The following is a 14,688-nucleotide window of genomic DNA, read 5'->3' on the forward strand; positions in this document are numbered from 1 at the left end:
ATGCACAGACACATTCCTCCCCATGCCTCACTCCCCTCTCTGTGCCTAGCTATCAGCCAGCAAAGCCCAGGGCTCCACTAAGAGGAAGCAATGCCAGGACAGCCTGCTGACAGCACCAATTAAAGCTGCCAAGGCACAAGCATATACAGCCCCTGAGCTCAACCTCCATATGCAAGCACACAGAGCTCAAGTGCAGAGACAAAACCTGGCACCCTTTGCCACAAGCGCACACTGCGGGACACTCATACCACAGTCTGGCTGAGCACCACCACCTGCCAACACTGACCACCATGACCTATCTCGGCCTCTCCCATGGGTCACACCCCACCACCACGCAGATGTCACAGCACTGGGGGCAAAGCCACAGCAACCACAGGACAACAACCCCACCACCAACATGGCATGCCACTGGCCCCCCTCCTCCCTCAAAGCACACAGCCACCTCACAAACCCCACTCCTACCTGACCACCATGGCTGCAGCTCTGAATCCACCCAACTCCCTTCCCTCCTGCTGCCCCTTTATAGCCTCCCCTTTCCCTGACTGGGCACAGCTGGGAGCTGCAGCTCAGGTGCAGGCAGGTTTTGGGCAGACCCCCCTGCCCCAGCTCAGCCCTGCAGAGTTTCAAGGGAAGGGGCAATGTTTGCAATTGGTAGGAAATGGATTTACAACATGAAAAGAAGCTCATTTTTGTTCCACGGGCAGCAAACCCCAGTGAACCCGCTGCTGCCATGGGCTCTGGGAGCAGACAGTGCTGGCAGCTCCAAAAAGGAGCTGGACGACATCACAGACAGTAGGTCCATTCATAACTGGAGGCTCCAGGAGCGGCTGGGATGTACCCTCCAGCATTGTTAATCCAGCAGTCGTGGTTGCTTGGAAGTCTGAGGGAACTGGTGCAGAGAGTGGCCTGCCTTGCTGAGGCTCCCCAGGTCACCCGTCCTCTTGCTGCCCGCTGCTGCTGCTGCTGCTCCTCTTCGGGAAGGAGAGAGGCTGAGCGGGCGCATCTGAGGTTTTGTCAGCTCACGGATAAGCGGCCTAACACAGGCAAAGCACGCTGCCTTCACAGCCGCTATCCGCCAGCGCCGGTGCCAGTGGCGTACGGAGAACAGCGTCCAACCCAGTGACAGCCTGTTCAGCACTGGGTTTCCCCATCTCACGCTTAGGAAGGAGAGTTTCATTCCACAGATGTGCTGCCCCATCTCACGGCAGGCGGTTTCTCCACAGCCGGTTCAGGAAGTAGCTGGCCGGTTCCTGCACTCACACACCATGAGCCCCGGCACCACTCGCCTGTGGCTCCTTCCTGGCATCCGCCAGCCTCCCATGGCAGCCACCCATGGTCGGTACATGTCCCATCCGTGTCCTGCCGCTCCGCCCCAGGTCCCCAGCTGTGGCTACACAAGGAAAGCCACTGCAGCAGTCCCTCAGCCCCACCAGCCCCGTGGGGGCTGTCCTGAAGGGACAAAGGAGGTCTGAGGGAGTCTGTGATGGGGACATGGAGTGGTGCTGCAGGGGGAAGTGAGAACCTGATTAACTGCAGAAGAGGTGATTTAGAGAAAGAAGTAAGATCTGGAAGGTTATTCCTAAAGGACAAGGGAGACCGTAACTGTCACTGCTGCCTGAGTAGACACGGAACAAAATGGCGGCTGAAGCGACAAGGGATGAGAGGGGAACCCAGGGAGAAACTGAGGTGGGTGAGCTGACAGTGGCACAAGCTGCTCATGCCAAGGCCAACCAGAGAGCAGTAAGAATGGCTTTCTTTAGGAAGGGCTTGGTTAATATCTACCTCTGCACAAGCAGTAGGCCAACCTGCTGTGCTCAACAGTCATGCACCCTGCCATCCGGCTTCTACACGGGCTCTGCCTGCTTTCTACCTTTTAAAAGCAACCACAAGGGCTAGAAATGCTCAAAGGGTGCTCACGGGTGCCTGGGCCAGTCTGCGAGCTGTAAAGAAAGAAAGAAAACATTACTAAAGAGGAAGAAGGACCCTTGTATTAAAGGGGTTTCTTTGCATGGAATTCCTCCTAATTTCCTACCCGAAGGCAAAAGGGAAACTAGCATCCCTTGTGTGTGTGTGTGTGCATGTGTGCTTACCACTGTGGTACCAGCAGTGGCTGAAGGGCTGACACAAAGCTGGAGAAGCATCTATTAGGGCAAGGCTTATGAGCAAAGTGAAAACGGCTCATGCAAATCCCTTTTGAGGCTGCCGCCCCCCATGGCACAGGGCTGTAGAGCCCAGCCCATTGGCTCTGCATCGACAGGCACTAGGCTGGAGCTGGAAACCACATGGGAACCTGGTAAAGGGCACCGGGGTAGGGGGGGCAGTGGGGATTTACAGAAAAAGTCACCTTTGTGTTTTGGCCCATGATGGGTAAACCACGGCCACAAAGACAGGTTGTACAAGGCACGGGTTCTCAGTAACCGTTAATCACAGTGTTCCCCTGAGGTGAGGATTCACATTTTCTTGGGCAGAGCAAGGAGCTGAAGGTGGATTTTGAGCAGCCCAGCAAAACCTGTGCCCTCCCCTGCTGAGCTGTGAAGGGGACATGGGATGGGTCCTTGCCTTCCCAGCCACTCCGGAAAGTCTCTGGAGCATTGGAGTGGGGCAGGAGGCAGGTGATGCTGATGCTGGGCAGCGCAGCCAGGCTGGCACATGAATCCCCTTTCTTCAGCATTTCATGGTTCAGGAAGCTGAGGGCACACCCAGAAGCAAATGTTAGGAACCCTGGGAATCAGGTGCTGGATAACTTCACATGTCCAGGGTTGATGGCACATGAGCTGCTACGGGCTTCAAAGATGTCTGGTTTGCTTTTACGTGACATCTGGGGCCTTCAGGTAGACATGGTCCTGGGTTGGGACACAGCTCCCTATGCGATATGCAAGGGAGAGAGAGCCCCAAGTATTTTAAGGCCAAAGAGCAGTGTGACAAAGGCAGTGTCCTTATTTGTGGAGCACAGCACTGAAGTTGAGCCCTAGAAACACTTGCCAGCAAGTGACTCAGACTCATGGGTGCCTGTGGCACAGCATCCACTCTCAGGACGAGAGAGACGTGAAATATTCCCTCTGATCAGTCTCCTGGTGCTGAAGCAGCAGGGACATTCCTGAGCTGGAGACCAGGAGTCAAGCACTGCCTCTGGCTGTTCCTTGGCCAGATGGGGAAAGGTATTTCTCCTCTCTTGACCCAGCGGAGGACCTCTAGCAGTCTCTCCAGCCAGGCAGTCCAGTCCCTGTTGTGCCAGTGCTGCTGCCAGCACTGAGCCAGAGCAGCAGGCAGTGACAGCTCATGTGGTTACACTTGAAGACATCGCCTGTGATTGGAATGATAAAATCTGCACACCAGGAGTCAGGGCTGTGGTCCCCATGCACAAAGCAGCAGGAACAGCATCAGCCATTTAAGGTGGTGACAGGTGTTGCTGATGAAATCCCCGCAACCATTCAGTACTTTTTGTAATGTGAACTAAGAAGTGGTTTGCAGAAATAAAAAGTTGTGGTGGAAACTGGTGTATGCACCACTGTCACCCACAAACACAGCACTGATGTTTGAAATGCTGAGCCTAAAGAGCTCATTCGCTGGCGATTTCACCATCAGGGAGGTAACCATAGAAAGTACTAAATAATTAAGTACTATTGAGGGTTGCCCAGTAACTGAGAGTGCAATAGTCTATTGCTTTTTCTGTGAGCTTGTATTTGGGTAAATATTTAGGCTTTTAAAGCTTTAAATAACAGTGGACATTGCACAGGAACACTCTGTGCAAAGCCCTGAACTATGTTTACTCACAGATGGTCCATTACTTACAGGGTCCGCTAAAGGCATTTCAGTCCGTGCAGTCCTTGTGCAGGTTGCACACAAGGGTGGTCTTTGGGTTCAGTGGTGAATCAGTCTCTGCTAGGACTGTGTTTGCAAAGATTGACTTCTAAAAAACCCCTAGTCAGCCACTGCTCTTGTTCAACAGGTGTGAGGCAGCGGTATCTCAGACTGGCTTGGATTGCTTTGTTTCATCACAGACACATGCTTTTGCTCATGCTTTGGTTTTCTTTCTTTTGTGGGGCCCAGATTAAACTTTAACTGAAATCAGGCTGGTAAAGCTTCAAACCAGAAGAGGGGGGAAAAAGAAAGAAAAGGAAACATTGCTTAGCAATGAGAAACACCCAGAGGCCAAGGTAAGAGCACCCACTGTGAATAAGTGGGTATTAGTGCCTTGTGTTGACAGAGCAGCACTAAGTGTGCTGCTGCGGCAGCTGCTGATTGCCCAGCAAGCAGCAATCTAAACCAAATATTTCAATCTCTGAGGCACAGAGATTGCTGCTCTTGCCTCCCCCTCCAGCTCCATCCCTGAGCACCACTGCCCCTGTGAGCAGTGTGTCCGGGGCTGCCCGAGGCACCACGCAGACCCTGCAGTTCAGGCATCATTAAAGGGATGAGCCGAGTACCCTGCGGGGCTGTCTCTCATGTCAGTGCTACCAGTTGGTTTTAGTGGTGGTGCTGTGACGTGCATTGAGATACAGTGTCTGATTTTTGTCCCTGGGAGATTTAACAGGAGATATGCTGTAGATACTGGGAACAAGAAATTTAGATGGGCAATAGACATGTAAAAGAAAGGATGAGGGCGGTAGGCACCACAACTCCTGTTCACTGACAGACACCATGGGGCTCCGTTGTGGTACAGGGCTGTTTGTGTCTGTTTGTCTGTCTCCCAAACTGCAAAATGATTCGGTAATCACCTGCCTGACAGGATGGTCACTTACCTCACTGGGCTTTGAATCAATGAGCAAAAGACATTTGCAAGACATTGTGTGATCCTTCGCTGAGAGCCCCAGTAAGACAGCGCAAACACGTAACAAGGTGATACATTTCTGGCTGGTGGATACACCACCTTTTATTTGTCTTACTCTGAAAACACAGCAGATGGGAATAAACAAAAAGATGAAAAGAAATATAACCCCAGTTTAACTTCTGATTATTGGAAGGAAACTCAGTTTCATCCTACAAATGTTCTGGTGTCCTGGCGTATGAACAATTTCACTGGATTTGTAAATACACTCAGCAAATGTGGCAATAATAATTGTGCTGTTGTAAGAGAAGGGCAACAGTGTTGCTGAAGCCTTATGAGCAATGTTGAAGATTGTTAGCAGATGTGCTAAAAGATGTATTTTTCCTATATAAGAGAGGAGGAGGGTCTTCTGCCTTAAAATGTATTCAAAGGGAGAGAAATTATCCAGATACAAAGGAGCAGGGAATTGCAGACCAAAGAGATATTTTTATATGCAATACTGCTTGCTTAAATTAGCATCATTTCTCAAATCCACATTTTTTCCCAAGGCCAGATATTGCTTCTGCAGCATGTCCGGTTGCTTTTTCTACCCCATCTTGTGCCGCCTTGGAAGCCTTGTCAATAGCTGAAAGAGAGGGAAAAAGCTGAAAGCTGGAAAAATGCAACATAGTTTAACATTTGTGATGGAAGGGGGAGGTGTAGAAATGATTAGACTGTAAATATTAAGAGATGTATCTTTTGAAAAGATTTCAGCAATTTTGCTGCCCCACCATGTAATGTAAAAAAGTATGCAGGCCTAACCTGAGCATCATGTCCATGGAGCTGTAGAGAGTGTCTGCTCTAAGGAGATATTGCCAATGTATTTTAGCTTTCACTAAACATTTTAGACCCCCAAAGTTGCAAGTTATCCCCTCATTCTTAGGGAATTATTAAAATTAAGTGAGAATTTAGCTTAGTTTTTAGTTTAACTTGTTCCCAATCCCCAGAAGTGAGATACCAACATTTTCCTGATGGCACCTTTCCAGCTGCAGGATCACTGATGTTTGACCCCAGCTGCTGCCTCAGCAAGTGCTGGGAGCCAGCAAGGGGCTGGACCTGCACAGACCCCTGCCCTCCAGGCTAGGGGTGCAAGATGAATCACAGGGTTACTTCATCCGCAAGAAAAGGAGCAAAGTTTTGTCCATGCTTTTCACACGAGTTTTGTAGAAAGAAAGCCAGAAGGTGAACGCCATGCATGAGACACTGTGGCCAGCAGAGTCAGCTTTTGTCTGCTACTAAATGTATGGAGTTACTAAGCAATAGATCCTGGAATACTTTCCTATTAGATTTACAAAAGGCCAAAAATTGTCACTGAAGCCAGGGAGCTTGAGGCTAAGAATGCCCTGGGATAGAAGGGAATGAGCACTGCCTGCTATTGGCTTGCTTGCTCCATCACTTCTTGATTTGAACACCATCGCTCCTACCTTTCTGGCTTGCACCTGTAATCTGCTTGACTGCATCCTCAGTAGCCCGTCCCAATGTGTTTGCTGTAAGCAAAGACAAAAAAACAAGTTAATTTCCATCTGATCACATTTATGCTTATTGGAATTCCCTTTGCCAATTGGCTTTTCTGTGTGTCTGCAGAAGGTCATGCCCCTGGAAAGAGATAAGGCTGGTATGGAGCAGACTGAGGCTGTGTGCTTTGCTCGTGAGCTCCCTGGGAACTACGTGTGTTGCCACAGCAGCTTGCTATGAGATTAGCATTCACCTAGCACCTATGGTCAGCTGAGCAAATCAACGACAGATAAGAAAATGAAATAAAAAAAGAGAAAGAAGCAAATGTTAGAGGTGAGTCGGAATGACGACGTTTAGCTGCTAGTTGCTTATTTTACACTACACCTGCTTTTATTGATTTTTCTAGCTTATTGTGCTTGGCCATCTAGCATGCATTTTCTTTGCAGGTCATTTGGGAGTAGTGCCTTTTCCAGAATGGAAGCAAACAAATTAAACAGAGCAGGACAAGAAAAGGAAGATTTTACAAACAAGATATATATAGAAGAAAAAGAGGAGCAGAAGCTAGAAACATAACAGATCAAATTCAGAATATAAAGCATTTAAAAGGGGAGAGGCCATGTAATTGTAAGATGTCTGATCAGTTATGAAAGAGCCAAAGCCATCTATTTAACACTTTTGCCAGAAGAAGTAGTAACCCCTTAATGGCATGAATATATTCAGGGTGCAGTAAAGACTACTTTATTTTTCAGAACAGCGTACTTCATGTGTCTGGGTCTACTTTGCATTTGTTCCCAGGTATATGGAAACTTACAGGAACTGAAGAAATCAGTGAGGTTATTCATGTATTTCAGCTATACAACAAAGTGTTTGTAGGGTCAAAATCCAAGACTGTATCTCATACAAATTATTCCATGCTAGGAATGAGCTGTGCAGACAACACTCTAAGGATTATACTATAAAATGCTTGAATAAGCTATGCACATATTTCAATTTTTCATTTATGGGAAAAGCTATTATACTTTGCATTGAAAAGCTGGCTTCCAATAATAGTAACAATCATATACTGCCTGCCCTGCAACATGGGCATAGCTGTGGCAAAAATGTGTGCACAGGTTTTTTTTACACCCTACAAAGATCACTGCTGGAGAAGAATACAACAGAAACAACCTTGTACTACTTATTACAAACAGTCCATCGCAGTCAATATAGTTATTATCAGAAGGCATTGATAGTCAGGCCAAGTAACAAACATTAGTCAAAGGTTGATTCCAACTTCAGGTACAGGTACAATCTTCACAGGTATTGAAATAGGCTTCCCAGGGCAGTGGTGGAATCACCATCCTTGGAAGTGTTCAAGACCCATGCAGATGAGTCCCTCAGTGATATCGTTTAGTGGTGGTCTTGGCAGTCCTAGGGTAATGGTTGGACTTGGTTATCTTAAAGATCTTTTCCAACTACCAAAAAAGGCTTCACTTCTCTAAAACCACTAAGTTTAGACAACCATTTTGGGAGTGATAAAGGCTGGTCAATGCTCAGCATCTGCTGAGGGAGCTGTAGGTAGGTGAATGCCCATGCTGAGCTGAGAGCTGTGGCCAGCCTGGGGCCTTCTCCAGGCAGCTGCCAAAGCTTGGTCTCAGGAACTAAAGGAAAAAAGGAAGTTATGTCCTGCTAGCACTGATGTAGTGTAACTTCAGATTGTGGTTTCTATAAGCAAAAGCAGCAGCTCAGCCTCCCACCCCAAAACCAGTGAAATTTAGTCTTTCTTACCTGTGTCTTTAGCTGCACCTTCAGCCTGTTCCTTGAGTCCCTGGAAGTTTTTACCCGACATCGTGGCTTCTGGCACTTGTTAACACTCCTCTGCTTCAGTAAGATGATGTGCCTGGTAACATATAGCACACTGTGAGGGGTGTCCTGATGTGTCCTGCTTTTATATGTGTGCTGGGAGACCTGCTGGTGCTTTTTGGGGTGACTGGTACAATGGGTGGAGTTTGAATGTGAGGAATGAGAGCTGAAAACGCACACAGAAAAGCCGTTTATTTACCCTCCCCAGTGAGAGGGTGTGCCCAGGTAGAGATTTCTGCTTCATTGCATTGTCTTTGTTTATAAGTTTGTTTTATTTTTTAAATCAAACCCACAAAAGTACTTGTTCCACCATCACAGACAGAGCAAAAACATTGAGCTGAGCTTTAGAAGAGTGCTGGAAAACTACTGAGGTAGAATTGCCTGGGCATGGCTAACTTTCGTCCCCACCGGGCAGTCTTCTTTCTTCTTCCTACATCCCCTGTAAGCTGAGCCTCCTGGGAGCAGAAACCAACCCAGACTTCTTTCAGTTTCCAGCAGTTTTGATCACAGTCCTCTCTTGCCAAGTGGGACGTTGTCAGATGGTGAGAGTTGATGTTTATACATATTTTTGTAAGAAGCTTCTAATCTGGTCATTTTTCCATCTGCCTGCTCAAGGTGGATTGCAAAAGCCCATCATGATTGAAGGCCTTGCTTGGGTTAGGCAGTGCCAGTGCTAGCAGTTCTCAGGGGAAGGGAAAAAAAGAGGCCAAATCAGCAAAGCTGCCTTTTCCTAATGTGGCTCTGTAGTATGGATTTTTTTTTTTTAGTATAGAAATAAAGTTTGAAATATTTTCCTTACCTAGCACCACTGCATTAACAGCAGTTCTGGCTTTAACCTCTGGCATTTCATGGGTTTCCACTAGCCTTTGGAATTTATGCTGTCTGCCACCAGTCCCCAGTACAAAGAAACTTTGCACAAATAAACTATTGGCAGAGTCATGGGCCAAGGGCTCACCGGTTTTGTGGGGCTTGGGCTCCTCATTGCCATTTCCAGTGTACAAAGCATCTCAGTTCAGACAGTTACACTCATACCCATATTCATCTTCCTGAGAAAAGCTTTGTGTTGAGAAATAGGCACAAGAAAAGATGCCATGGATAAACTATGGGGGGAAGTGGCAGTTCTCACGAGTTTAGTAGTTCATTAGTACTCAAGTGAGGACACGTTGCAGAAAACAAGGTTAAATGCATTCCTCCACTGCTCCTATTCAGCCTGTCATTTCAGAGAGCTCTTTTCAACTTTTGGACCACTGGCAGCTCTCATTAATTATTTCAAACAACAATCCTCTTTCCCCCTAGACAGGTCAATTAGCATTTTAATTATATGTATTCATATCAGGTATCTTTCTCTATTCCTTGCTGATTTCTTTTTCAGAATGTTTTTCTCACTTGGATTTGCAGAACCTCAGATATTAGACACCCACTACTGTGGGACTCTGGCATTTTTTGGACAAAACCACTACATGGACCTAATCATGTTTCTTGCCCAAACCTGAGAGCCTAGCAACAACAAAGCCATAACAAATGGGTGGATTTCAGCTGTTCTCAGCCTCCTTAGCCGGATCACTGCCACCTCGATTAACCTTGTGCAAAGCGTTAGTTAAAGTGAGGAAGAGGCTCTCCAGCACCCATCAGGGAGCTTGTCCTGGCTTGAGAGAGGACATGCCCAGGCTCCAGCAGCAAACACCTTCTGGCTACCCTCTCAGCTCCTTTCTACTGCTGTATTTCCAGCTCGAGTGATGCTAACTAGAGTAGTCAGCTTGAAAGGGAGGAACAGAGTTTAGGAGAACATTAAAAACTGATGCACATTTACCCCAATCATTAAACATGCACCACATTATAGCAATATTTTATAGACTCCTAAGCAGTTGAGATAAATACTGTTCTCTAATTCTGCTCTGACACCCCCCCAGATTTTCCCAGTTCCAGCTACTATTCTTCCAAGTTGAAATCTTGGTTGGGCCCTTTGGACTAAATATGGGTGTCTGATATGTGCCACTGCTCGCTTTGCCTCCTGCTGAAAACATTAAGCAGCACAAACTTGTGAGTAAAACCTACATCACTATCAGCATGGCAGCATGACTCCTCATCTAATGTAATCTTATCCTTAGCATTAATATCTTCATCTTGATTCCAAGGGAAAAAAAAAAAATAACAAAGAAAGCAAATTACACTTTCCAGCAAACTGGCATGCTGTGATCATTATAATACAGCCCAGAGTAGAGTGAAAATGAGCCTTTGGTATACTACGTATTTATCCCATATGGTGGAACAAATAAGCTGTGCATCAGGTGGCTCACAGGGTTACAAAACCACATCAGAATATTAATGGCATGTACAGCATCTTAGAGCGCTCTGATACAAAGAGGATGATTGACCTGAGCAAAACCAAGGATTTGAATTTCAGCTGCTCAGAAATTTGCAGCAATTTGTCTCTGAGTTTTCATTTTGTTCTGTTATGAATATTGAAACTATTAATGCAGATCAGATCTATTCCTGGATGTTGTAAAAACTATTTCTCAAAAGAATTTAACCTTGTCTTGGCCTCTAGAGAGAATAGCACCATGAGAGAAACCTCTGAAAGCTTTTCTTGAGAAAACTGTTTAAGGCCTAGTAGAAGTAAAACAACAACTCTTTTCTAATCATTGATCAATGAAGTAGGTGAATTAACCACGTGGCTTTAAATTCATTCCTTGGTCCAAGCTATACATTTTCTGAATAACGTTTTACTGCATCTATCTGCTGACACTAGGTATTTGTGATGGGCTTCCATCTCTTACAAGTGTCATGGTGAGCTCGTGATAAACTGATGCTCCATTTGGGCATAGGCCTTTCCTGTGACTTCAGTGGGAGTAAAACATACTTGTGGCTGCCCTGGGATATGAGTGGTTATGTTTCCAAGAGAGCCAGCTTTCAAACGTATGGTCTTCTGAAACGCTGTGTCTCCATTATCCTGAACACCTGGGTGAAAAAAAGAGCATTTTCAAGAACACTTCCTTCTTGTGAATCCCAGTCTTTGCTTTGACTGTTTTGTATGCTTCTTAATAGTCAGTCATCACCATCAGAGTATCTAACCATCATTTGATAGACCTGGCCAGCAAGTATTGCAGGATTGTTCTTCTCGTTATCGTCAGTTCTCAACTGTGCTGTCTCATGACATGAAAAGATAGGGGTAGGGAGGGACATTATGGAGTGTTTTGAAAGCTAAATGCCAAAACACTACAGCTGTTTTGCTTTTTGTCTCTTGACATCTCCTCAGTATTGCCTCAAATCTCCAGCCTATAAGTACCTCTACAGTTTCTAATCCTGCTCCTCCTATGCATTACCTCTTTCAGAAAGGGCTTCCTAGTCTTTGATTGCATCATTCGCTGTGTCCTAAGGTCACATCAAACCACCTACAGGCGGAAGTTAGTTTGAACTTTTGCTCCATTCAGCTCTCAGTATCTGCTGAGACTGCAGGCAGCAATCTTGGTTAATGCCAGCTGGGGTAGGTACCAGGGTGTGCAGGCAGAACCACATGCCCAGCTGCCCCTGGAATTTCAGGCTATTCAAAAAGTTACTCCACCTGGTAGTGCCAGGGAGCATCACTGGCACCGCCTGGCCAGAACTGAGATGTGAAAAAGTGTCACCACCCCAGCAGCGCTGCCTGCTCATCTCTGACAGCCAACTTGTCTCACCAGCACCCTTCCCCATATCCCATTCCTCTCTATATTCTGCACCTTCTCAATCTGCTGCCTGTGATGAGTAGTTAGTTGTGTTTGGGGGAGCAAAACTCCAAAATTCCTTAATTCCTTAAGTGCTAGGAGGGCTCCACAGCTCTAGAACTAGTTGGCAACTTCAAGCATGTGGTCCAAATAGTTGTGAGTTAAATCTAAGCTGCTACAGGGAAAAGAAATTGTTTCGATTTTCTTTCCTTTCACACCTCTTCCATGGCATCTTTGAGCACCCTCTCCTATATCAGTAACATGAACCCTTCTGGTTTTATTACTTAAGGTGAGAAGTAATTGATCAGAGCAAGAGCTCATGCTTTACACATTAAAATGGGCAAACAAGGTTAATTAAATGGAAAGTGTTGAAATTTATTTGGGCTTTGTTCAATCATAATTTTACCAGGGTTGGGATTTATAGATAGGTATGGTTTCCCTCAGCAAGGTAAATGCAATGATGTGTCAGGGCTGCAAAGTCTTACATGGATCATTCCTGAAGTTATGGAAGTGTGAAAGGTTCAACATCCACAGCTGCTAAGACAGCCTAACATTAGTGTGGAAGGGATGTAATATTTACATCAAGAAATAGAATTGTTTTAAGAAATAGAGTAATTTGCTCATAAAAATATATCATTGTCATAGGTCATGTTTGTCATTTAAAAGATCAAACTAAAGTTGTTCTAATTAAGCTCAATCAGCCTTTCACAGCTCAAATACTGAAACACAGTTCTGTGAGAAAAGTCGGTCTGACTGAATCTTCCTTTACACTGGTGGTAACATTCTCCAGAAATCATCAGTCAGCTCTGCTTCAAAGCACAAGCTCAAAATAAGGCCAGTATATGTGGATTCCTTTAACTCCTGGTTTCTGAATCTTGAGGCAACATCTAGGTGAAGTGTCCAGTTTCTACCATCTTCTGGAGCACCAGAGACTAAACCCATGCTGAAATACTGGGATTCTTGTGGAGCCTCATGATGTCCTGCAGCTTCAATGTTAGGAAAGAAAAAGAAAATTGTCTGATCTTTAAATTAGAAGGGGTGAAAAGATGAGAAAAGCTTGAGCACTCCTTAAGATCTGGCACATGTTTAGGGAAAGAAAGAATTGTTTCTATTTCAGGAGTGGTGAGAAAGCTGATGGTAAGGTCTATACAATGCTCTCCACACTGTATTTATTTCTAGGCACAGTGAGAGAGGAGTCGCTGTGGCTCTACCCTTCTGGTACACAGTGGTGCTGCCCACCCCACCTGGGGCTCAGCAGGAAAGGAGAGGTGGAGAAGCAGAGTTACTGAGGTTGCTTCCTTCTCACACCAGGATCCACTCAAAAAGCAAGCAGTGCCGAAGCTTGACAGAGCACCTTTGTGCTGCCCGCAGACCCGTGCAAAGTTGTGCAGGCTGGGGTTGGTCTCACAGTTTAGAAAGCTTGGGTTTAATCTGAGCTTGTTCTGACAGGCTGCCAACAGCATGGAAAATCTTCTGGTGACTTGGTAGGTCTTCAATGTGTTTATGAAGCAGCTAAGCTATATGAGAGTGTGTAATTGTGTATACTTGTATGGAGAACAATATTAAAAGAAAAATCAGCTCTTCAGTTTTTAACTGGGTGATCTTTGAGTTCAGTTTTAGGGCAGGCATTATGCAGGCATCAAACAGGACTTTCAGATGAAGTGGGAATTTGAGAAGTGTATTATTACCTGATTTGCATTTAAATTAGTGGAACACACTTTGAGATATGCTGAAGAGTGTCACTGCTTTCTCTTCTGCATCCAGGACAAACATCTTCGAAAAATCAGGCCCTGCGTGCCCTTTACCCCTTGGCTAAAACGTAATTGCGGGGGAGCTTTCAAAGGCTATGAGCTGTGGCAGAACAAATAACTTAATAAAGCTTAACTGCAGTTTTACATGTAAGTAAGTTTTGCTGTTACAAGGGGAAAAAACCTGTTCTTCAGCTCTTTGTTGGTCACTTGTATGGTCAAGTTGAGGCAACACTTGACAGCAGCTGTTCTGGCTCATTGGATCACCAAGGAGGTCTGAGTGTGAGCGCCCACAGTCACGTCACTGGGGACAGACTATGGCCCTGCTTCACCTGGCACCAAGCACTGTCTCGTCACAGTGGGATTAAATTAACAGCTTGTAAAAGAGTGGTATCGCACATACAAAGTCCACTTGAATAATTCACAGGGTGAGTCATGTAATAGAAACTCTTGATTGCCCAGACCATGAACTGTCAGAGAAAAATTATTTACTAGTGTTTGCCTCCATCAGCTTTTACCTGGGGCAGGGAGATTCCCAGTGCTTCTCTTGTGAAAGAACTTTCTGCTGTGGGATTTTTTCTGGTGCATCTCCTCCATCCTTCCATTTTTTCATTCTCCTTCCATCGCCTGTCATTACACTTGTCTGGATACTCATTAAAACTTCAGACTTCTTTTCCATGTAGTGAACCAAACAGACAGACAACAGGGTTGAAATAAATAATTAACTATTAGACAATCTTTTGGCTCCTTTACAGCAGACCCCTCTACTTCAAGAGAAACAAGAGTTCTTACCTTCAACAAAGGCTGCTCAGACTGGCAATTCTGCTCCCCCTACCTGGGTAGCAGCCAGTCTGGAAAAGGGATGGGGAGGAAACTGAGGCTCACTGAGCCATTGCATGGGCACAGCAGTACCCTGTTCCCACTCGCTGATGCAGGGTGCTCATGTAGGAGTAAATCACATCCTAGTCTCTAAGTCTTTTGATTACCTTGTGCAAGATGGATAAACACTACTCTGAGCTGTGACCACAATGTGACTAGAGCAGACCTAAGCAGGGGCTGTGACAGGGAAGCGCTGAACCCCTACATCCAGCCTGGGCACAAAATGTGCTAAATTATGTGAGAAGCAGGCAAGTGC

The 14,688-nt window shown here is 45.8% G+C and overlaps 1 protein-coding gene across 1 annotated transcript; it reads right to left on the reverse strand.

Annotated features, from left to right (window-relative positions):
- Positions 1 to 4,882: 4,882 nt before the first annotated feature.
- ADIRF (adipogenesis regulatory factor) lies at positions 4,883 to 14,156 on the reverse strand. Its single transcript, XM_065672816.1, has 4 exons — positions 14,072 to 14,156; positions 8,030 to 8,141; positions 6,232 to 6,294; positions 4,883 to 5,393 (listed from the first exon to the last, which is right to left on the reverse strand). The coding sequence occupies exons 2-4, from the start codon at positions 8,088 to 8,090 to the stop codon at positions 5,287 to 5,289; spliced, it is 231 nt and encodes a 76-aa protein (XP_065528888.1). The 5' UTR covers positions 8,091 to 8,141; positions 14,072 to 14,156; the 3' UTR covers positions 4,883 to 5,286.
- Between the last annotated feature and the right edge of the window lie 532 nt (positions 14,157 to 14,688).

This window comes from Lathamus discolor, chromosome 3, assembly GCF_037157495.1.
Source record: "Lathamus discolor isolate bLatDis1 chromosome 3, bLatDis1.hap1, whole genome shotgun sequence".
Lineage (NCBI taxonomy): Eukaryota > Metazoa > Chordata > Aves > Psittaciformes > Psittacidae > Lathamus > Lathamus discolor.

What these genes read in the sequence shown, in the direction of transcription:
- ADIRF (XM_065672816.1), bottom strand. Translation starts at nt 8,090, where the DNA reads ATGTCGGGTAAAAACTTCCAGGGACTCAAGGAACAGGCTGAAGGTGCA. An exon ending in AGGTGCAGCTAAAGACACAG is followed by an intron (nt 6,295 to 8,029) that starts GTAAGAAAGACT and finishes CTTTGCTTACAG; the next exon opens with CAAACACATTGGGACGGGCT. An exon ending in TACAGGTGCAAGCCAGAAAG is followed by an intron (nt 5,394 to 6,231) that starts GTAGGAGCGATG and finishes CCTCTCTTTCAG; the next exon opens with CTATTGACAAGGCTTCCAAG.